This window comes from Diceros bicornis, chromosome 8 (genome assembly GCF_020826845.1).
Source record: "Diceros bicornis minor isolate mBicDic1 chromosome 8, mDicBic1.mat.cur, whole genome shotgun sequence".
In the NCBI taxonomy this organism is placed as follows: Eukaryota; Metazoa; Chordata; class Mammalia; order Perissodactyla; family Rhinocerotidae; genus Diceros; species Diceros bicornis.
The window spans coordinates 29,657,192-29,680,645 of record NC_080747.1 but is presented as its reverse complement, the minus strand read 5'-3'; the positions used below and the strand labels follow the sequence as shown (position 1 = coordinate 29,680,645).

At 36.2% G+C, this 23,454-nt stretch overlaps 1 protein-coding gene across 6 annotated transcripts in view; it reads left to right on the top strand.

Moving 5' to 3' along the window:
• The window catches only part of ARAP2 (ArfGAP with RhoGAP domain, ankyrin repeat and PH domain 2), a 187,085-nt gene extending 166,045 nt beyond the window's left edge, over positions 1–21,040 (top strand). For all 6 annotated transcript variants that reach the window (XM_058546854.1, XM_058546856.1, XM_058546857.1 and 3 more), the window contains 5 exons: positions 3,425–3,507; positions 4,562–4,597; positions 6,793–6,856; positions 13,267–13,401; positions 18,735–21,040. In XM_058546854.1, the coding sequence (XP_058402837.1) occupies positions 3,425–3,507; positions 4,562–4,597; positions 6,793–6,856; positions 13,267–13,401; positions 18,735–19,118 (702 nt within the window). In that variant the 3' untranslated portion in view covers positions 19,119–21,040. The remainder of the gene's footprint in view (positions 1–3,424; positions 3,508–4,561; positions 4,598–6,792; positions 6,857–13,266; positions 13,402–18,734) is intronic.
• Positions 21,041–23,454: the final 2,414 nt, after the last annotated feature.

Genomic DNA, 23,454 nt, shown 5'->3' with positions numbered 1-23,454 from the left:
TTTGCAATGGCCTGTGTAAATGAGGACTGCCTCGTTCAGGCACAGTGCTTCTCATTCTCAAATATGCAAGTCCCATCTTACCCAAACTGCTGAGGTCGCTTCCTCTCCCCCTACCCTGCTGCCTCATTTGGGACTGTGTCCAAGGGAACAGCAGTCTGACTACAAGGAGGGACATTGACCTCAATTGTAATCTGATTTAACCTCTGACAGAAGTGTCCGGGATTTCCTCTTCTGTGTACATTTTTAAGTTCTCTTCTCCTTAACTTTTTCTATATGGGATACTTACTGCCTCGCAAAGCTACCTCACTGTTTCATATTAGATAGTTCGAATTCCTTAACGTTCAGTAAAGTAGCATGCTAAAAAATCAATACCCAAAAACCAGTCCTTGTTTGGATTGGTAAACATATAAACTACCAGAAAACATATAAACTACCAGAAAATGACCTTAATAAGAAGTAGAGGCTTATATGAAGAAAACTACAGAATTTTACTGATAGAAATAAAAGAAAACTCTTGTAATATCTAATACAGATTTATAGGTTTGATGTAATTCTTTTCAAAATTCCAAAGGAAATTGTTTTTAGAACTTGGCAAAAATGATATAATTCACCTCAAAGGATGAACAGATAAGAATACTTGCAAATGTTTGGGAGGCATAAAAAGTAAAATAATTGTGAAATATTTCTCATCCAACTATTAAGGTGTACAATAAAACTAAAATATCTTAGATAATATGATCCTGGCATAAAAATAGGCAGAGAGAGCAATGGTACCATAAAGTCAGGTAAAAGAGTTAGTTGTATATCAGAATTTTGATCACTATGCCATCATAAATGCATAGCTAAAGAAAGATTTGTTTAATAAATACAGCTGGGATAATTTTTCACAAAAAAAATTTCAATTTAAATTCTCATCTATAGTGTATATAAAATATGTATTCTAGATTGACAAAAGAATTAAAACTTTAAAAATAGCAACCCTTCAAGCTACGTGGCCATGGGATTGAGTAAAGAGCAAATAGAAATTTGAGTAGAATATTTCACTTAAAAAGACAAGGCAGTTTTGTATTTGATATATAAAGAACTAATGCAAACAAATAAGTAAAAAATTGGATAAATTGTTTACCAAATCAAAACTGAAAATCGCTCGCAAATACACAAATATATGTTCAACTGTAAGTAAACGTATCCTATCAGTTTAGCCAAAATTTTAATCATGTTCCTATCCTTTGACCCAGTGATTCCATTTCTAGAAACCTAGCCATAAGGAAAAAAAAGCTCCAAAATATGTTTTTTAATTATTTATCATGATAATAAGAGCAACATTGATAATAGTAACTAGGAGTAAATTCACCATGTAAGTTCCAGGCCTTATCATCGCTGCCAGAGGCCATTGGTCGTCAAAACATTATTCCTGATCTTCTTCCTCTTACTTTTTTCTCTATATATTTTCTCTATATTCTCCTAACCTGTTTTCTTTATGGAAACCAAGTGTTAATTTTACAAACATATTTTCCACCTTTTACTTTTCAAATTTGACTGATCTCATAAAGAAAGGACTTCATAGTAATAGTTTAACTTGTATAGAACTTGGTGCTAATTTGAGCTACATATTTGCTAAGTAGGCTTTCGTGCATTGTCCTGGGGTCCTGGCAACTTGCCTTTCTTGCTGTTTCTCTGAAGCAGTGTGTTTTAAATGTATTATAATAACAATTGCTGTAATTTCCTGTGTGCTTACTCTATGACAATTACTGGCTAAACCCTTTATAGGCATTTTTCTCGTTTAATTTGTATGATAACCCTTCACAGTAACCCTTTACTTTCTCATTTAATCTTCATGATAACCCTATGAAATAGTCAGTATTTTCATTGTCCCTGTTTACAAACAAGAAATAAGGGCAGAGAGAAGTAATATGAGGTTACAAGCTAAGGAAGTAGCAAGCCAGATTTGTACCCAGGTCTCTATGACTCCAAGCCTCTTGCTCTCAGTTATGAAGGCTGTCTGACTACAGTTTGAAACAAGAGATTTCCTTGAGAATTTTTAGGTTGTGAGGAAAGGCTGTGTTCATAGTTATTTCCATAGCTCTTATCTTTATAAAATCTATTTCAGGGTAGCCAATGATAAATAATAAAATGTGTGTGGCTTAATATTAAGGGTTTAAATTAGAGTATAATGATTCAAGTTTTGCCTCTGTCAGACAACTTTCCTGATGGTCCATGTTCAAGGGTTTACTTTTTTTAAATGTTAATCTCAGATAAATACTTTGGGATTTGTATGGAGAATATATAATTATCCAGAGCAAATGTAAATTCTTTTAAGTCTACTTTCGTGAATTATTAGTGAAGATTTTCATTAATATGGATATTTGAGATAGTTCATTATGTTTCCATGAAGGCTCACAGTCTGTTTGCCATAATTATGAACTCCAAAATCTACAGAAAATCGTAACTCATTTGGTGGCAAAACCTGACCCAAACCAAAATGAAGATATTTGTCTTAGGCAATTTGGGCTGCTATAACAAAGTGCAATAGACTGGGTGGTTTATAAAGCAGATTTATTTCTTGGAAGTCCAGGATCATGGTGCCAATGTGGTTGGGTTCTGGTAGAGCCCTTTTCCTGGTTGTAGACTCCAGGATCATGGTGCCAATGTGGTTGGGTTCTGGTAGAGCCCTTTTCCTGGTTGTAGACTCCAGGATCATGGTGCCAACATGGTTGGGTTCTGGTAGAGCCATTTTCCTGGTTGTAGACTGCTGACTTCTCCTTATATCCTCACGTGGCGGAAAGAGAGCGAGCTAGCTCTCTGGCCCCTTTTAAGGGCATTAATCCTATTCATGAGGGCTTGAACCTCATGACCTAAGTATCTCCGAAAGGCCCCCACCTCCAAATACCATCACGTTGGGCATTAGATATCACAATATGAATTTGAGGGGGTACAAACATTCAGTCCATAATATTTATAACCTTTATTTACCTCACACTTTAATAAATGTCATGCATTTCAGTACAGAACTATGAATATATTTGAATAGAGGGTGCTAGCCCAAACAACACTGGTGGTGTGGTGGAGTTACTTAACATTGCACATGAATTGTATTGTATTTTTAAAATATGAAGAAGTTGAAAAATTATCAATTCTGATACACATCTGGTCCCAGGTGTCTTGAATAAAGAATTATTGACCTGTGTATGTGTGTTTGTATATAGATATACACACATATGTAAACATACATACATATCCAAAATTATCTCTTTAAATTTATAACGTTGTAATCGAAACAATCTTCATTTACTAAAATCTTGGTAAAACATTCATGAAACCTTGGAGAGACTAAACAGTTTTCAATTTAGTCATTAACACTCAAGGAAAATGTAAGGATACTTATAAAATCTGTTTAATTACAAATATTTTCTTTTTCTTACAGAGTAGTAAATATGACAAAATGTTTTCTCTCAGTTCAATGAAGTTTTATCTTGGAGTGAAAAAGAAAATGAAGCCTCCAACAAGGTAAAGTTTGACAGGAAAGGATTGTTGAAAAGAAAAAGTTACAGAAATATATGTCTGTTCAAGGATTTAGGAATCAGTGGCATTAGTCTAACTTTTTGTAAATTAAGCTTGAGACAGATTCCTGAAGTTGCCACAGACATGTGGCAGGGGACCTATTGCAGACCAAGGAAACTTGTCTGGGTAAATAAGGAGGGATGATATTCCCACTGAGACTAAGGTCAAGCTCCTGGGTGATTGCATCTCCTTTATGTAAAGCAAGAAATGCTTAGAAGGCCATGTATACTGGGAAACACATGGGTTTCTCCACATCCTATTCCGTGTTCAGTCACAGTCTGGGGACATAGGGATGTTCCAGGGAAGTCTACATACAGGAAAACAAATGCTACCCTGCAGCCTCGTGATGCCTGGCTGTGTAATTTGCCCTTTTTGTTTTGCTGAATTGGGTAGTAAACCCGTAGCGTGTAGATGATAGAGAGGAAGTGGACCCCTCTTATCCATTATGTTCTGCTTTAATACTTGAATCATTCCAGCATTTGGTGTATACCACACTTTCTTATCACAAATTACTTTGATTAGCTAATTAATGTTTGCACTAATACTTAATACTGTGAAATCTCATTTTAATGAATTGTATGTAGTTTGAGATTCTGTTACTGAAATTGTCCTCACTTTTGCCTCCATGCTTAATTTCTAAGCCCAGCACATATGCTTGTGTTGCAATTGGCTCATTCTTCCATTTCTCACAATATCAGTAGGTCAATATGTATATTATCTTATTTTGGCCATTTTCCTAGACATCTGTCCTTACTCAGCCAAGAGTATCTTTTGAGAGATTTCCTCCTCTGCCCCATAACATTGAGAGATTCCTTCCCTGTCTCCCTTCAGCATAGATTTGTAGCCAAATCCCTCAACATTTATCATTCACTTCCAGATATCTATTCTCTTTGGTATTCCCACCATTAAATATCACCTCCTTAACTGCTAATCCTATTTTCAGTCTTGTAAAATTTGTCGTTTTTAATATGTATGTGTGTTTTTTTCCCATGTGATGCAGTTGGGGATTGACAGCATATTCTGAAAAACATCACTGGTAAGTAACAGCTGGCAATTTTGGGATTTGATATATTGATGATAACTTTAGTAAATAATGTTATTATTTGGCAGATAGATCTACAGTCAGGAAATGTTTCACCTAAGTAAGCTAAAACCTTTTCTAAATACTCTAAGAAGAGGAAAATAGATTTGCTTCTCTGTTTGGGCCCATTTCAATCCCTTGTATCCTATTTGCCACTGCCTCTTAAGAGAAACTATGTCTGATTTCTTCCTAATTTTTGTATGAGTGAACAATTCCAGCTTTTATGGGATAAGGAGGCAAAATTCAGTTTTAAATAAAGGGTAAGAACTAGCCAAAACTCCACAAGCAGTTAAGTGCGCGCGCTCCTCTGCAGCGGCCCGGGGTTCGCCGGTTCGGATCCCGGGTGCGCCCCGACGCACTGCTTGGCAAGCCACGCTGTGGCGGTGTCCCATATAAAGTGGAGGAAGATGGGCACGGATGTTAGCCCAGGGCCAGTCTTACTCAGCAAAAAAAGAGGAGGATTGGCAGATGTTAGCACAGGGCTGATCTCTTCACAAAAAAAAAAAAAAAAAAACTAGCCAAAACTCAATTTAAAAAAAAATCTTGGTCTCAAACCTGTTCTTTCCATATATGTACTTTTTCCATTGACATCATCAGGATCTAGACACTCTCCCTAGAGTGTACTAGGTGTCTCCTTCTCCCTCACCTGCCTGTGTCTAATCCATCACTGAGCTATACCAGATCTGCCTCTTAATTATCTCTCTGATCCACCATGCCCTCTATGCTTGGGGCCTTGCCTTCATTCATTGACTTGGGTTGTTCCAGAAGTCCTAAGTGCTCTTCATGTCTCTGACTTTGCTTTTGTTTTCTAGTACATACTCCACGCAGCCACCAAAGCGACTTTCTAAAATGTATCATGTTTCTTTCCTTCTTTGAAACTCTTCTATGAATCCTATACCTGCAGGATAAAGTACAGGACTGTTGGCACAGCTGCAGGATCCTATAATATGGGGCTCCATCAGCTTTATCTCCCATGATTTTCACTCTTTTGCTTAATGATAAAATAATAATTTGTCTTGAATTCACCATGCATGCCTTGCTGCTTCATATCTACCTGTTTGATATACGTGGTCCCTTTCCTGAACCTTTTCCCACACTATATGCTGCTCCCTCCCCTCATCACTTCCATCCTCTTCCTGCACATCTGGCTGCCTCAGCTACCGTTTTTCATTCAAACCATGGCTCAAATACCCCAAAAGTCTTCTCAGATAACTCTCACCTCCAATCATTATTTCTTCTGTGCATCTGCAGTATTTTGTACACATGGGTGCATAATTAAAATGATTTGTGGAGAGAACAGTTTTCTTAGACATGGCAGTGGGAAAGGACAGTGTTTTCATGAGAATCTAATGAAGGAAGCAAAAATTTTTCAGAAGTTTCATTTTAACTTTTTTCCCAAATTATTTATATACAGGAATATAAAAAATATAATTACATTGAAAGGTCCATTGTACCACTCTAATGTCAGTTACAAAATTTTCCTCTTCTAGGAAACAAACTGCACCTCATCCCCAAATGTGCTGTTTCTGTGTTTGCATTTAACTTTACTTTCTCTTTTTCTCACCATGTTATAATTTATTTGTTTACATGCTTGGCTCCCCTAATAGACTATGTGAACCTTGAAGGCAAGATCTCTGTTTTATGTAGCTTTTCAATGAAAGGTCACTGAGTCAGTGTTATTGGGCATGCAGTGGTTTTTCGTGTAGTCCATTTTTCATGAGTCTTGTGGGTGTTAATGTTTATAATCATAATGATGGAGATTGTCTAAGCCTTTTTTAAAAATCTGCTGTTAAGAAAATGTGTACATACTTTGCTTCTTAGGCTCGGGGTTTCTGGGGAAAAAGATGTTTTAACATTGTGTACCTGAAAAAGCAAATGACGTTGACCTTTCTGCCTTTCCAAAAATATTTCGATCATTTTTCAGCAGTTACCAAAGCCTTTAGCTGTATTTTGTTTAAACTAGCATATTTACACTATTATTTTCATATTGTACACTTAACAGAAGCCAGAAGCAACTTGTCTTGAAATACTCCTGTTTTGATTGCATTGAATCATTAATTAGGAGAAACTCAAATAGGTTTCTGATCACTTAATCACCAAATACACCGGAGAATTCCATTGTCTTTTTGAATTATGAACTTGTTTTGCAGGCATCTGTGTTGTGATAGCTTACAAAGTCAGATGGAGTGGATGGCCAGTCTCTTTATTGCCCAGGTATGATATCTGTTTCAACTGTTCAGTAAAGTATAACAACTGTTTATAGGAAGTGTGGTGGTGATTTTCAGAGAACTTGAGTTTTATGTCTATACTTTTATTTTCTCATTCATATTTTTTAAATATTTGAGAATCCAGATTTATCCATTCTCTTTGAAAGACAGTTTACTCTCTTTGTGGAGACCTCTTTTTGCCAGCCCAGCACCTTCTTAGCTTAGGAGATGTGTGTTGCTTCAAGATGGTAGTACTGTAAAAAGACGGGCTTATCTCAGCTCTCATCCTACCAGGGTTCCACACTGATCTTCGTTTAGAAAAGTGCGCTATTTTCCTTCTTATTCTCCTTATGGCCTCCTACTCTCTGCACCTCTGCTTTTCCAGAAACAAGGACAGGAACCTATTTCTTTAATACTTATTGTGTGCTGGATGCTTCAAAAGGGTTAACTTATGTATTCCTTGTAACAAACCGTGCATGACGTTGCTTATAGATGAGGGAGTAAAGGTTGTCAAAGGTTCCATCGTTTGCTTAGGATTGTACATTTAGTAGTGGTTTAAAGCCAAGGATGCCGTAGGCCAATGCCTGTACTCAATTCCCCATTCACTCTCCTCCCTAGAGGAGGACTCACTCTGGGGGAAGGGTTAAATAGTCCCACTAATAGGATTGGTTTTTTTCCCCCAACCTTGTCTGGCTGAATTCCCAGCGATGCTTCCCACAAGAGCATTGAAATTCACTGGTAATGATTAAGTTGCCACTCTTTATTACTAAGGTTGTACGTCCCTGTTCCTCTTACAAGTGAAAAGTTAATTCACCCCAAAATCTAGTCTTTATTTGTTTTGAAAACCATTTTCTCTATTCATTTAATTTATTAACCTTTCCAGTGGTTAATAAACACTGCTCTTCTCAGCCTGACCTACTATTACTACCTGGGAATACAGTTGCTGAAAAAGACTGGTTGCTAACTTTTAGAGACTTTTCTTCTTTTTTTTGACTTTTTAAAATTTCAGATATTCAAGTCCTACTTTAAGAAAACTAAATTTGAAGTATTTTAGTAAAATTGGAACATTGAGTTGAAAACTGGTACAGTGTCTATTTATGGTGCAACTAAATTGATATTTTTGTTTTTATAATTGAAGTCAGTAGACTCTGTAGTTGAAAATCAAGGTATAAATAGCCAGGAAACAGAGGTTGCTCTCATGGCCAAGTTATTTTTCCCTGCCTCACCTATTCTTTGCTGTCTTGGCCCCAGAGACTCGGCCCAATTACCTTTCCTCTGTTCATTCCACTTTTTAGGATTAAGATAAACACAAAGGTCCTTTTGGATTTAAGGATTTAATGGTTCACTTCCATAGGGAAACAGACAGGAAAGTAGCAAATGTTAATATATATGTTACAACACCCACACATGCACACACCCACACACACACACTAATCAACAGTGAGTGCCTTTACAATGAGTTCTTTTTGGTGCCAGGAATACTTTTCTAATATCCACCCCCATCCTCATCTCTGCCTCAAAAGTCCTCTAAATTTCAGCTTTTATGTCACATTCTGAGAGAAACTTCCCCTGATCTTCAGACCAATAAGACCTTCACGCTATAGAAACCCTTAGTAGCCTATACTTCAACATGGTAGTGCTAATTAAAAAGCATTTGTGTATTTAGATTTTTCATATCTGTCTTTCCTACTAAAACATAAACTCCATGAGAAGAAAGACTCTTTCAGTCTTATTAGACCTGTATGTATATCCGCATCACAGAACCCAATGCCTCGTACAGAGTCCATACTCAGTATTTCTAAAATTCAAAAGAGAGAAGAAAATAAATAACCGGATAAAATTTCAAATAGATATTAGTGGGATAAAATAAAATAATAAATAAGCTAGGGAAAGGAAAGCCAGTGTGAGTGAGGGAAGAAAGGGCACTAATTGAGAAAGAGTCTCAGGGAATGCCTTTCTGAGTAGCTGATAGTGTGCTGAGCCCTGTCTGGAATGAGGGAGTGAGTCCTGCACATATGCAGGAGGGGGAGAATTCCAGGGTTGGGGGCTGGCAAGTAAGGTCATGACATGTCGTAATATTCTATGAGCATCATGAAGGCCTGTGTGAAAAAGGATGTAAGCGATGAGGAAGGCAGGGGACAGATCATGTAGTCCCAGTTTAGGAGTTTGAGTGGGAAACAAGGAAATGATATAATCAGATTTATATTACTTGAAAAAATAATAATATTGGTTACTTTGTTGAGGCTGCACTGTAGGGGTCAAAGATGGAAGCAGGGAGAACAACTGTGTGGAAAATGGCAGCTCGGACTAGGGTTGTAACAGTGGATCTGGCAAGACGTATTCAAATTCAAGAATATTTGACGGTAGAACCAATAAGGCTTGCAGATTGATCGGCTATAGCAGTTTGAGAGAAGGAGTAGCAACCAAGGAAGTGTCTTAGTTTTTTAAACAACTGGCAAGTGTAAGTGACATTATCAGAGATGCAGAAGAAAATTGAGAGTTCTGTGTTGGCCATGTAAAATTTGAGATGCCTATGGGGCTGGCCCAGTGGCATAGTGGTTAAGTTCGTATGTTCCACTTCGACAGCCCGGGGTTCACAGGTTTGAATCCTGGGCACAGACTTATGCATCGCTCATCAAGCCATGCTGTGGTGGTGTCCCACATACAAAATAGAGGAAGATATGTTAGAGCCACATATGTTAGCTCAGGACCAATCTTCCTCACAAAAAAAAAAAAATTTGAGATGCCTATTAGACATACAAATGGATATGCTGAGTAGCAGGTTGGATGCATAGGTCAAAAACTCAGGCAGAAGTTTGAAGCTGAAATGTAAATTTGGGGGAAGTCAGCATTTAGGTTGTATTGAAAGCCGTAGGAGGATTGGGTGAGATGAGAGAGAGGGAGGAGAGAAAGAGAATGAGAAAGAGAGAATGAGAATATAGAATGAGAAAGAGGGGAACGTAGGGGGAGAGAGAAAGAGAGGACAAATAAGCCCCGGGACATTCCAGACTTCAAAGGTCAAACAGAAAAGAAAAAACCAGCAAAAGAAATGAGAAGAGTTGAGGAAGGAAGAAAACCAGGTGATGGGTACAGAGAATTCTATTAAAGAATTTGCTATAAAGATAAATGACGCTGTGACTAGATAGAAGTAAGAGGTCAAGGTAGGTTTTGGGGTTTTGATTTGTTTGTCTTTAAGATGGGAGAGTATATCCTTGGCGTATATGCTGATGGAGACAATCCAGTAATTGGAAGAAAAATTTAATAGAGGAGGAGAAAGATTATTAAACCAGCAGAGGCCCTGAGCAGACTTGAAGCAATGTAAGCAAGTGCACATTTGTTCATCGTTGCTGAAAAAATCATTGTACAACAGAGAGTGTAGCACGTTTGTTCTCAAGTTATTGACTAGATATTCTGGCCCACTGAGCAATTATAGATATGTTTGGAGAAAAGTTATTTGTAATCAGAGCAAATACTGATTGGAAGAGAAGGGAGCCTCACTTATATGGCTACAGATGAGGAGAGAATGGTACATTTCATGATGGGAAAATGAAATTATTGAATGATTACTAATCATTTTTTAAATTGAAGTAGTGAGGTCCCCACATGTGAGTGAGCTGGAGATATTAGAAGTGTGGGGGCAGAGTAAAAGAGGAGAACTAATCAGAGAGTGAGGAAGCCAGTTGCCATATAGTAGAACGTCCAGGTAATGCTGAGTGCTCACTTGAAATTTAAGGTTAAATTTAAAGTGAGATGAATCCCCAGAGTGATCTTCTATTTTTTTCTTTCTGCATCAGTTGGTAGGCACCCACAGAGTAAGTAGAATTGGGTTTAACTAGGTTTGGGGCTTTGCCAGGCATATAGGATGGAGGGAGAAGGAGCACAGGACTTGAAGATATTTACAAGGAGGTGAGTATACTGATTGACCATGAAATCTAAGCCAGGCTATGAAGGAAGAGGGAAAAAAATTGAAAAGTAGAATGGTGGTGGAGAATGGATTGAAGGTCTCAAGGAGTCTAAAGAATACTTAGAGTGAATGAAACTAAATTGAGTGAGCTGGAAGGGTAAGAGGTCAAGGTCAGAAAGTGAGAGGCAGACCCATGTTCATTGCAGCGTTATTCGCTATAGCCGAGGTATGGAAACAGCCTAAGAGTCTGTCAACAGATGAATGGATAAAGAAAATGTGGTGTATATGTATATATTCCATATATATAATGTAATATTATTCAGCCTTTAAAAAGAAGAAAATCTGTCATCTGCAACAACATGGATGAACCTGGAGGGCATCATGCTATGTGAAATAAGCCAGACAGAAAAAGACAAATACTGCATGGTATCACTTATATGTGGAATCTAAAAAAAAAAATGTCAAGCTCATAGAGAGTGGAAAAATAGTTGCTAGAGGGTGGGGGAAATAGAGAAAATTTGGTAAAAGGGTACAAACTCTCAGTTATAAGATGAATAAGGTCTGAGGATCTAATGTATAACCTAGTGATTATAGTTGATAACACTATATTGTGTAGTTTAAATTTGCTGAGAGTAGAACTTGTGTTCTCATGTCTGACCCCCAGATAAATAAGTGAGATGATGAATGTGTTAGTTAACTCGATGGGGGGAATCCTTTTATAATGTATACATATATCAAATCATCACATGGTACACTTTAAATACCTTGCAATTTTATTTGTCAGTTGTACCTCAGTAGAGCTATAAAGACAGAAAATAAGAAAGTGGGAGGCAGAAATGAAGATTTTGGGGTGTGATCATTGGTTATAATAATCAACGTATGAGCCTCAGCTATATGATCCATGCAGTATGACTTTTGAAGTCACTTATACATAATATAAATGTTGTCAGAACATATTACTTAGATCTAATGATTTCTGATATTGGGAAAAATACCTCTCGAATCAATCCAGTGAGAAGTAATTAGCCAGTATTCACAGCATGGTATATCATGTCAAAAAAAGAAATATGTATTTGAAAACTGCATTTGCTCTTAGGTTCCTTAAAATATCATTTAGCACATGTACTATACATCAGTGAATAAAAGTGTAAGCATAATTCATAAGGTTACCTAATTGCTTCCCAGCCAGTTTTCTCCCAGCTTTGCCTGTTGGTTACATCCCAGTTATATAATATCAAAATTATTTTTACCAGGTTTGGGACCTGGACATAAAAATAATGTTATGAAGCTTGTAACTTTCTCTCTGAAATATTGCATAATGTACCATTGTAGATTTGCTGAACCAAAGTAAACACTTCACTGAAATTCAAGGGTAGATCTGATGCATATACACGAAGTCTAGTGATAATAGGACTTACACTGTAGGATCGTTGAGGATTAAATGAGATGTATGTATATTGATAAGCATAAAGTCTAGCAGTATGCCCCTCAATATAAATGAGCTATTATATAATGGGTACACAGTCTATTTGTTGAAACAAGTTCTTTGCTGTAAAACACTACATTGAAATATTAATTGCAACATAGGAACAAGAATCTATTGAATCTTAAGAGTAGAGGAAAATAAAGAGTAGACATTTAGTTATATAGTTTACCAAATGATTTTCATCTTAATATCTGTAAACTTCTCATTTTATAGTTGGTATTCTGTATTTGTTTCATAGGTTGTTGTCTGAAAATCAGTTTGCTTTGCCCAACTTCTAAAAAGTTAATCTACCCTGAGGAGTAGAAAAATTCTTTAAAGATTTTTCTTTTATATATATATCTCTCAAGGATTTATCACTCATGAGCTTATGTTTTTACCTGTGGATATTTCTCCCCAATGCAAAATTAACTTTTCTCTAGTCATATCTGTAATCGCTCAGTGGCCAGAGTATGTAGTGTGCCACATTCTGTGTTGTACAATGATTTTCGCTATAAATGTCTGTGTACAAAGTAACGTTTATTTAAAATTCAATTAGATCAAAAAGTCAGATTTTTCAAAAGGTCATAAAATAAGGCTGATTTTTCTGATAGCCATGCTTTAGGTTGACTTGGGGTATATAAGGTCAAATTATTTTTACTCTCAAGTCATCTTTGGAGGAGACAGAAAATGAATGTATAGTTACTTTGATTACAGGGCCTAGAAATGTAGACAAATGTATTATTTTTCTCTCACAAAGAGATTTGCCAGTTTCCTTAAATATTTCCCCCTTTCTGATTTGATAAGTGGTACAGCAGGCATGTAGTTGAAACTTAGAAATTGAACTGAGACCTCAAAGCTCAGTTCACTTAAGAGTTTCATATCCTCGAGCGATGCCACCGCCAGAGTCAACATCCTAATTACAAATGGCATTCTCATGGAAAGCAAACCATTTGATTTGGATGTATGGAAGAGGAGCCAAGTGACTATATAACATGGTGTATCACAAAATAAAATCACACACCAACAGCAAGAAATTGTGTTTCTACAGCATGAAAATGATATACGGCCACCAGCTGGAAAGGAGCGAAAACGTTCTATAACCAAAAATCCCAAAATTGGAGGTTTGCCTCTAATTCCCATCCAGCTGGAGAGAGATGCAACCCAAGCCCGGAGAAATATCGAGGTAAGTTAGGATTTTGTTTTATATTATATTTTTTTATTTATATATATATATTTATATTATATTATTGTTTTATATTATATTTATATTTGTTTGTTTTATATTAATTATAGCATTTGTTTTCGTATGTCTTAATGTGATTAACTGCAACTGCATTAATTACTTCACTAGCTTCAAAAGCACAATAATCATCACTTTGAAAAGCGTAGTAAAAATCACAGCCATCAAGAAAACATTGTGAATAACCCTATGCCACTCTTTTGAAGTTTGATATTTTAACCTCTTAAATGATTAGTTTTAATAATGTCATTGACCACCCATTAAAATGCACAATACCACTTATTTTCTTATCCCTAAAGTAGCAAAGCAATTTTAAATATATATACAGAAGTTCTGGTGGTAAAATTACAGTCTCAAATTAGTCTTAGAAGTTCACTTCTAAGTGAACTGCCTATGGCAGAATGTGTCTGGAGCCATGGTAACTAGACTTTCTAGTAACAATCAAAGTGGTTTGGGAACTGATGGGGTGTCTCAGTTAATTTAAGGACCTGCAAGATGACCCCTGAGCATCAATAAAGAAGATCTGACATCTTTCATGAAAGCTGCTACTTGTTTGCCTTTTCACCTTGAGGGGAGGGGAGAACATAAGTAGCATCAATCTTGACTTGAAGTTCAGTCTCTTCGGGAAAGGAATAGGCTGTTTGCACTGAAAACTCATTAGACACTTTAAGACTAATGCATGTTTCAGTGCCTTAATTGAGCCCCACAAAGCAAAAAGAAAAGCATGTGAAAAATATTATTTCTTCTTAGAGCCTAAACTTGGGGTTAAGTTATTTGAATTTCTTGCTTGCCAAACAGAAATAACTCTTGAAAGACTAAAGCATTTTACTTTAGTGATCAGATGTTTTAAAAGTTTTTCAGTGCCTACCTTTCCTTGAACATTTTTCTCACTGTCATATTCCTCTTCTCGAAAAGATAAAAGCTTTGAAAATGATGGTTTCTTTCCTCTGTTGCCTGCTCAGTCTTTCTGCACTGATATTGGTATAATCGAAGGGGAGAAGAAGACTCCAGGAAATCATGAGCTTGTTCCTCCTGCCATTCCGCACTTACGGGTTTTTTTTTGGTAATAAACTGCTCTACAGAACTATGGGTTCCTTAGAATTTGAAGATTCTAGATTAGCTGCAAGTCACACATCCCAGGACCCCAGGTTAAAGGACACAAGTGGAACAAATGGAGCAAATGTAGGGAGTAGGTATGCCTTACTGTGACCCCAGCTTCTCCTGACATTGCCTTATGATTGATTAAGGAGCAAAGCACAAGCCAAGTTATTAAGATCAAGATACATTAACCGCCATTCAGTATTGAATTGAGATGACGATTGAATATACAATAGTTTGTTACCTAATCCCAAATCCAAAATTCCAGAGACAATTTTTTTAGCACACTTAAGATCAGAAAACTGATGACTTAAAACTACAAAGAAATCGTTAAAGGCTCTTAAAACAATTCCATGAAATATTAATTGCTGGAAAATATATGAGTAATTAAAGTAAACCAAGGTTTTTTGTAAGTTTCGTAAATGTAGCGACGTGGTAATTCAACAATTTGGCAAAGAATTTTTAAATGTTCTTATGTTGGCAAAAACATTGAAAGTTTAAAAAACATTAAAACAAAATTAATAACAATTGAAAATTTTTCATGTGAACCATTAAAATGTTTGTTATAAAATTAGATTAGATTCATGTAAATATATAAGAAAACATTTATAAAATGACTAACCAGTTTTGATCTTTTTAAAAATGGAACATGACTTAAAATATTTCTAAGAATATACTCATGAGAAAAAATATAGTCGGATCAATGGAGATATTCAAGAAGAATTGTTTTTCAAACAAGTTGTTGGCAGATTGATAAATTTGGTGACTTGTCTTGCTTTCATGAGGTTCTAGTGAAAGTTGTATGAAGTTACCTCATCTGGGCAGGAAAGTCTTCCTGAAGGAAGCGACTTCTGAAAAATTGAGTAAATTAGTAGTGAGCTAGCTGAATAAGCCAGGGAACGTAAGTTTTTGGCAAAGGAAATTATACATGAAGAGGCAAACATAGTGCTTAAGAATGCACAAGCTAGATGCTACCTATGGCTCTCCTACTTACTCCCTATAAAATCTTGGGTACCTGCTTAGTTTTCCTGTGCTCAGTTTCTTTATCTGTAAGCAGGTGGGGACAATAAAAGCCCTTACCTCGTAGGGTGGTTGTAAGGATTAAATATGATACATGGGAATTTATTAGAATAATGCCTGGCACATAGTTAAGATTCATTGAGACAAAATAATAAGGAACTTGGAAGACAATGTGGAATAATTCACTAGTTTCCAAAATTGCCATTCCTTTTAATAATGCCTTCTGTAAAACCAATAAAAATAATGAGCAAAGAAGAATGATGCAGTTAAAGCAGAAAATAGTGACCTAGAATCCTGCCCATTAAATACCTATCTCCCCTGTCTCCATCCTGGAGCACAGTTTGATGTGGTAGAAAGAAGCACATTGGTTTCAGATAGGCCAACCTGGGGTCCCATTCCAAACTCCCATTTATGTGACCTTGGGCAAATTGTTATTTCCTTGAGTTTCTATTTCTGCATCTTAAACCATAAATAATATACTTTTTAGTGTAAATAATCATAAAGTTTAAAGCATTATTGTGAGGATTAAATTAATGATACAATTATATATTTTATAGCATGGAGACTATCAACTAACACAGTGAGTTTACTGGTGAACGTCATTTAAGAGAGTTTCTACTGTAAGCTGTACATGTTGGTCATATCACTTTTTGGTATTATGAGATCTCCGTAACCATTGGCCCACATCTGGATATAATGGAAAATATATGCAGGCACAGACTAAAGCCGTGTGAGAGATTTTCTCTGAGAAACCATTCTTGCACCTTGCCCTGGCTATGACAGCAGAAACTCCTGTCTCTGCAGGGAGACAGACTCCATTTCAGATCATCATTTCCGTTCAAACAAATGGTTTTCTCTAAACACCCTCTGGCACAAACTGGCATCGTCTGGACCAGGCCACCTCTTGCTCCCCTAATTTCATACCTTTTCTATCTTTCTTTTTAAGTTATTAACACCTTATCTTTTTAAGGACAGTGCAGCACATAAACTCGGTCCTTCTTTCCCCGGTATCCATGCCCTTGGCTTTCTTTCGCCACACCCTACAGGGCACTCCAGCACACCATATTGTGCATACAAAGCACGCTGTCCCATCCTCTTGACTCTTACCGATTCATTTCCATCACCTCTCCCCACTTTCATATAAGGTTACATCATTTAGGCTAATATCATAGTTAACTTGAAATTTCAGCATTACGTGTGTTAATACTTAGCCCCTAGGTTCTACATCTAAGAGACTCCCAAAGTCTTTCTGCTGATAGCTGAAAGATAATGAGAACTGTTACTATGATCTGTAAAACCATTCTATATGGATCCTTAGTTTTCTTCAAGTAATAGATGCAAGTGAAACTTGAACAGGATTAGTATTTATTTATAAATTCCCAGTCCCATTCCTATGCTAGTTAGCCATCATTTTCACTAATCTTTCATATTTTTTTTTCCTTTTGGGTTTTTTTTGCTGTTTTTATTTTATTGTGATAAAATCCACGTAACATAAAATTTCCCATTTTTACCATTTAAGTGTATAGTTTAGTGGCGTTAATTGCATTCACATTGTTGTGCATCACTGCTATTTCCCAATATTTTAATATATCCTTCTAATGAAATTTTGAAATTAAGTTAAATACTAAATATTTCTTTCTATCAGTTTTAGAGTAGAAGAAATACATTTATCTGAGATGTTTAATCATAATCTTGACAGAAAACTCCAAATTGCAAATTATTTATAAATTATGTTTATGAAAGTACTTTTATTCAGCTTGAATTTGTCTGGTATAATTTCGTGTCTGGATCTGCTGGAATTTAGGAAAATAGAGCAGAGTCTTACACATTTGAATTTTTTTAAACCTTCATTCACTATTCACAAAATATTTATTGATCATTTCCCGTGTGCAGTCACTGTTCTAGGTTCACACTCCAGTGAATCAGTCAAACCAAAGCGAAAAACAAAAACCCTGCTTGCATTGAGTTGACTTGCTAGCAGGGCCTGCCGACAATCACAAGAGATAGGAGTAACTTTATAGTCTATTAGAAAGTGATAAGTGCTGTAGAAAGAAATAGAGAAAGGTGAAGTATTGCCTTTTAAACATTATTATATGAGACATCTTTACTGTTTATGCTACTCAATTTCATACTTAATATATTATCAAACATTCATAACTTAAAAACTTCTTGAGATTTCTGCTTTCTGTGCTTTGCAATTTTACTGGGGAAATTTTGAAGAAATTCCTTCCACTCTTACTTATGAAATGAAAAATAACTTTTTTCTTCTCGCCCCACCTACCCCCTGACCCAGTTTATTGGCTATCCTTTCTCTGTGGCTCTGTGCCCCTATATGCTTGACTCGCTGTCGTTGGTTCTTGTATCTTACACTTGATAAAGTTGTAGTCCCCTTTGAGAATCTGATGAAAGTTCTGTACGCCAGGAATTGCCCAGTCACAAGACGTCCTGAACACTAGTTAAGAAAGCCCACCTGTATACCATTGCAGGTGTTGTGTCACGATGGATTTCTGGTACCTGTAGGCCCTTACATTTTACTGGATGAAGGTGTACTCTAATCTACTGATACAAAAGTGGGTTTTAATAAATAAACATAGTTTTGAAAACACTGAAATGTATATATATCTGTGGAATTCTAATAGGCGTTATATGGGGGGAAAAGATTTCACTAGTCAAACAGATTTCTTTGCCATAATACTTTGCAGCGTCTTTAAGATGCTAATATGTATTGTAAATTTCAAAGAGAGAGCTGTAGTATGGAGTATTTCCCCAACTCACGTGGCCATGGAGACCATGTTTTTCCTCAGTGCTGTGGGTACGACACCGTAGGAATTACAGATGCACGAATAGGTGACACTAACAAGCAGCATTGAATTGGAAGAGGCAAGTTGGAAATGAGAGTCAATTTGAATAACCTGAAAGACATCTCTAAAGTGGTATGTTAAATGCATGTTAAAATGAATTTCCATGGTCTATGTTTCAGTTGAATTTGTAGCTCTGAGATCAGTATATAAATTCAGACATGTCACTTGTGCCAAAGTAAAGTTAGAACCAACGTCATAGAAATAAGCTCTAATATGAGAAGCGTCGGCTTTTATGTGGAATGTATTTTTTAAACTGCAATTGTGCCAAATCTGTCAGATATTTTATTTTATTTTTAGAGTGCCAGAGCAGAACTTGAAAGGCTGCGGCTCAGTGAAAATCGTGATCGAGAGTCTGGAGATTCTAGCTTAAAGGAGAAAGCCTCCATCGTGGCCCACTGCCTGGAGCACAAGGACGATAAACTTCGACATCGTACCAGAAAGCATCGAAGTTTCAACTGTCTGGAGGACACAGAGGCTGAGGTCCTTCGTGAGCAACAAAAAGGCCATAAAGGTCTCAAGACATTGAGGAAGACTGAGGACAGGAATGGCAAAGCTACCTTGGGATCTGATAATAAGTTACCATCAAATGTCATTGAAGAACTTAGCGTGGTTCTACAGCGGTCAAGAACCCAACCAAAAGAGTTACAGGGTGAGCAGACCTTACAGAAAGAAATAAAATGAGTTGTTTCACAAATTATTTTTTTTTAATGTTGTGTACAATGTTTGTATGCAAACCAGAAACCAAACTGTAAGATAATTCATGGTTTTTGAGATTTGTCTAGCTGTACGTAAGCATTTAAAGAACATTTAAAAATATGTATGTATATATGTGATAAGTGTAAGATTAACTTTATTTTGGTCTAAACAAAACTTGTACAGTTCGATTGTATTAACCTTGTGTAAGAAGGCATTGGGTTACTTTGAGTGGCCAACCTTTTAACGTAGTTGTCCGTTAAGTGGTGTAATTTATGAGCAGAAGTCTCAAAACTGTACTGTAATGTATAAAATGCTGTGTTTAAATGAAGCCTATGAAACTATATGTAACACATTTTGCACTTTGGAAAACCTTGTATATTACCATATGTTTTTAGGTTTACATAGGGTCCTCTTTAGGGAGATGAAAGGGAAGTAATTTGAAAAGGGGGAGGGTTTATTTTAGTGGCTGCCTATCAAACACTGGAGTTTTAAAAACAGGCAAGGAGTTAACAAATGTCCTAATAACCAAGAAGGTCCGTTAAGACTCATTCTAGTTCACTGTTGACCAGAACTTGTTAATGAGAAATTGCTTGTTTAAAAAGAGTCTAGTGACTAAGTGTTTTCCAAGAGTAATTTTCAGCCAACAAACATGAATGATGGCCCTGGCCACTCTTATTTATGGTGTTAGTGAAGCAGCCACAGTACACATTCACTACACTTCAGGCCTTCATAGGTGGCTGCTGAGAAGAAACTTACACTGCGTTGAAGAGGTTGTGTGCACAGGACCTGGCATGATACCTTTGCACTGTTGCTATCTACAAGCAATTTTTTTTCAGTTTCTTACTACGCTTTTGGTACAAACAAAATTCATCATCATAGGGTTTTGTTGTTGTTGTTTTGTTGTTTGCTTTTTGTTATTTTACTTTGTATGTTCATTTCTTGTTATTTTAAGTCAGGTTGTAATGTCTTTCTCTGCAATGTCAGAATTAACTGGAAGTAAACAACATATGGCCATTTTGGGGTGGGAGATAGTTTAACTCTACTACTCTTTGGGGGGCTACCAGTTAATCTAGTCTTTTTTTTTAAATAAAGCAGTAGTCTCCTTCCTGTGCCTAATGAATAATGACAAAGCCCTCTATTTTTGTTTCCACATAAAGATCAGCTACTGAGTTGATTTTCCTAAGGCAGACAAGTAGTCTAATTATAGTTCACATTAGGGGCATCACTTTTCATCAGTTTCTTTAGAATTTTATTAGATCTGGTAAGTTTTGATTAAAAATTATTTTATGTAGCTAAGCGTTATTCCTAGCATTTCCTTTTTTCCCCCTTCTATTTTTCAGATATCTTTTTTATCAGAACTTGTCTGTATACAAAGGCCCATACTTCAGTCAGTCCAGTCCTGGTACAGTTAATATGCTATTAAATACTATGAATTTCTTCATTGTAAAATACTGATCACTTATATTTGGTGGGGATGAAATAGTTTACCCTGGGTATATGATATTTATTCTTCAAGTCCAAATAGGTTGGAATTTTTTTAAAAAAGAAAAAACTGCAGGTCAGTTTATGAAATGGGTAGCACTACTGGGGAGCCTTTCTTTAAAACAAGAAATCATGGTATTTAGGGAAAAAATCTAAAATAAACTGTTAATCCTAATGATAATATATATGTTTTATGAAATAAGGAGGCATATGAAAATTAATATGTTTGACAATTTTGGACAATGGGAAAGTATCTGGAGTTTTTACCTGCCTTATCTGAGTTTTTTGAAACTTGAGCTTAAAATCTAATAGCTTCCGTTTCCCTTTCTTTCCTGTACAATTGTCTCCATTTTTCAAGCATAAGATAAGGACTAATGATGACATCTCATACTTTGAGTAAAAATTAAAATTGTTTTACAAGTCCACTTGAATGTGACTGTCTTTATTATTTTCAGAAGTTGAAGGTTATTATTGTGAAATAGTCTTTTTTTCCCTTTTCAAAAATTTGAATTTAATATATACTTCAAACTAGCTCTGTCATTTTTTTCATATGCTTCAATGTGAATATTGTTCTATTTTAAATGATGAATATATGTGGACATGACACAGATTGATGATACTGACTTTCATTTCAATAGCCTAAAGTTAATTACTAGACATGCCTTTTACATATTTGACCTCTAAACAAATCATTACTTTTTTGTAATTTTGTAGATGATTTATCAAAGTGGCACTGAGAATTTAAAACTAAGCAAAAGTAATTAAAGCAAAAATACGACTTGTTTACATAACTATTAGTTGCCAATTTGCATTGTTCATATAATAGTTTTTACTTCTAAAATACACATAAGCCATATTCCAATACGAAGTATTTTTGAAAACGCATCATTTGGACAGATTGTAATATCCAAATATTTGCATGTTTTCTCGAATTTTTGATACTCTGGGGAGAAGATGATTAAAACTTTTACCATCTCATCAAAATTTGCACCAAGACTTTCATATCACCATTCATTCAACAAAAGACAGAATTAGGTTTACAGTGTGAACAATTTTATGTCAGGTACAATCACCACGTTTATCTCTAATCATCTGGACATGCTGAACCCAAAAATGCATCTTATAGGTAACTAAAATTCATCTTGTTTACGTCCCATAGTTTTTTTGTTTTAATTTTTTTGTTGAAAATGTTCTAAATTGTAAATCCCTATCTTCTCTGTCACGGCTACTATATGTTGAATGTCAAGTTTTTAACAATTCAGATACCTCTACAGATTTAAGACTTTGTGAATTATTGGATTAAAGTTCAGAATCTAAATATCCTCTTCTGAGAAGTGGGAATAACACCTATCTTGTAGGCTTTTTGTGATAACTAATTATATATATATTTCTATTTATGTACTCATATATCTATGTATATATTTATATTTATGTGTGTGTATCAATGTGTGTGTGTATATATATAAAATCACATACCTATTCCATACTAGAGGTTTAGTAAATGTTAGTTATTAATGTATTAGTTTTTCTAGCTCTCATGTGGTCAGTCAATACTGGTTTGGTGTTATTACTGGGTTTCAAATTGCTTCTAACTGTTTTTTTTCCTCAACCTCTTTAAAATATGTTGTGTACTAATAGAACAGATTACCACAGGTTGTGGGCTGATTTGTGTTCCCTAAAATCCATATTTTGAAACCCTAACCCCCAGTACCCCAGAATGTGGAATATTTGGAAATAGGCCTTTCAAGAGGCAATTAAGTTAAAATGAGGTTAACAGCATGGCCCCTAGTCAAATGTGACTGGCGTCCTTATAAGAAGAGGAAATTTGAACACACAAAGAAACACCAGGGGTGTGTGGACATATAGACAAAAGACCATGTGAAGACACAGCAAGGAGGTGGCCAAGGAGAGACCTCAGATGAAACCAAACCTGCCAACATCTTGATCTTGGACTTCCAGCCTCTGGAACTGTGAGAAAACAAATTCCTATGGTTTAAGCCACCCAGTCTGTGGAATTTTGTTAATGGCAGCCCTAGCAAACTAATACACCCCTTTTTTTTGTTAATCTATTAGTACATCAGATGAGCAGGATACTCCCTTGTATTTGCAAGTATTAGTCCTTGCACTCTGGTTGCCCCACATCTCAGAATAACTTTGTAGCATTACATCAGAGTTACAGCTATCATAATGAATAATGGAGGATAAGAGAGCCATGTGGAGATGTAACTACTTAGAGGTCAGCTAGCTAATAACTTGAACACTGAAATAATACAGCATAAAGAATTCAAAATTGTGGCCCAGCAAAATTATAGTTTGGGGCTAGTTATAAAGATTCAAGTTTTATGATATCAAGAACCACTATGCCAGCAGAGTAAAGATGCTGATTCTTCACAACATCTGATAGAGAATATTATTAATCCTTTCAAAGAACAACCAGAGAGGTTTTCAGTTACATAACTGAGCAGTCACTAGACTAGGGAGAGACAAGAAGTCATTTGAACCAAACCAGATGAGCCACACTGTGATCAAGATTGGATCAACACTAACCTTCATCAGATAAAAGGCACATTTGTGGGGCCGGCCCGGTGGCGCAAGCGGTTAAGTGCGCGCGCTCCGCTGCGGCGGCCCGGGGTTCGCTGGTTCGGATCCCGGGCGCGCACCGACGCACTGCTTGGTGAGCCATGCTGTGGCGGCGTCCCATATAAAGTGGAGGAAGATGGGCACTGATGTTAGCCCAGGGCCGTCTTCCTCAGCAAAAAAAAAAGAGGAGGATTGGCGGATGTTAGCTCAGGGCTGATCTCCTCACAAAAAAAAAAAAAAAAGTCACATTTGTATCTCA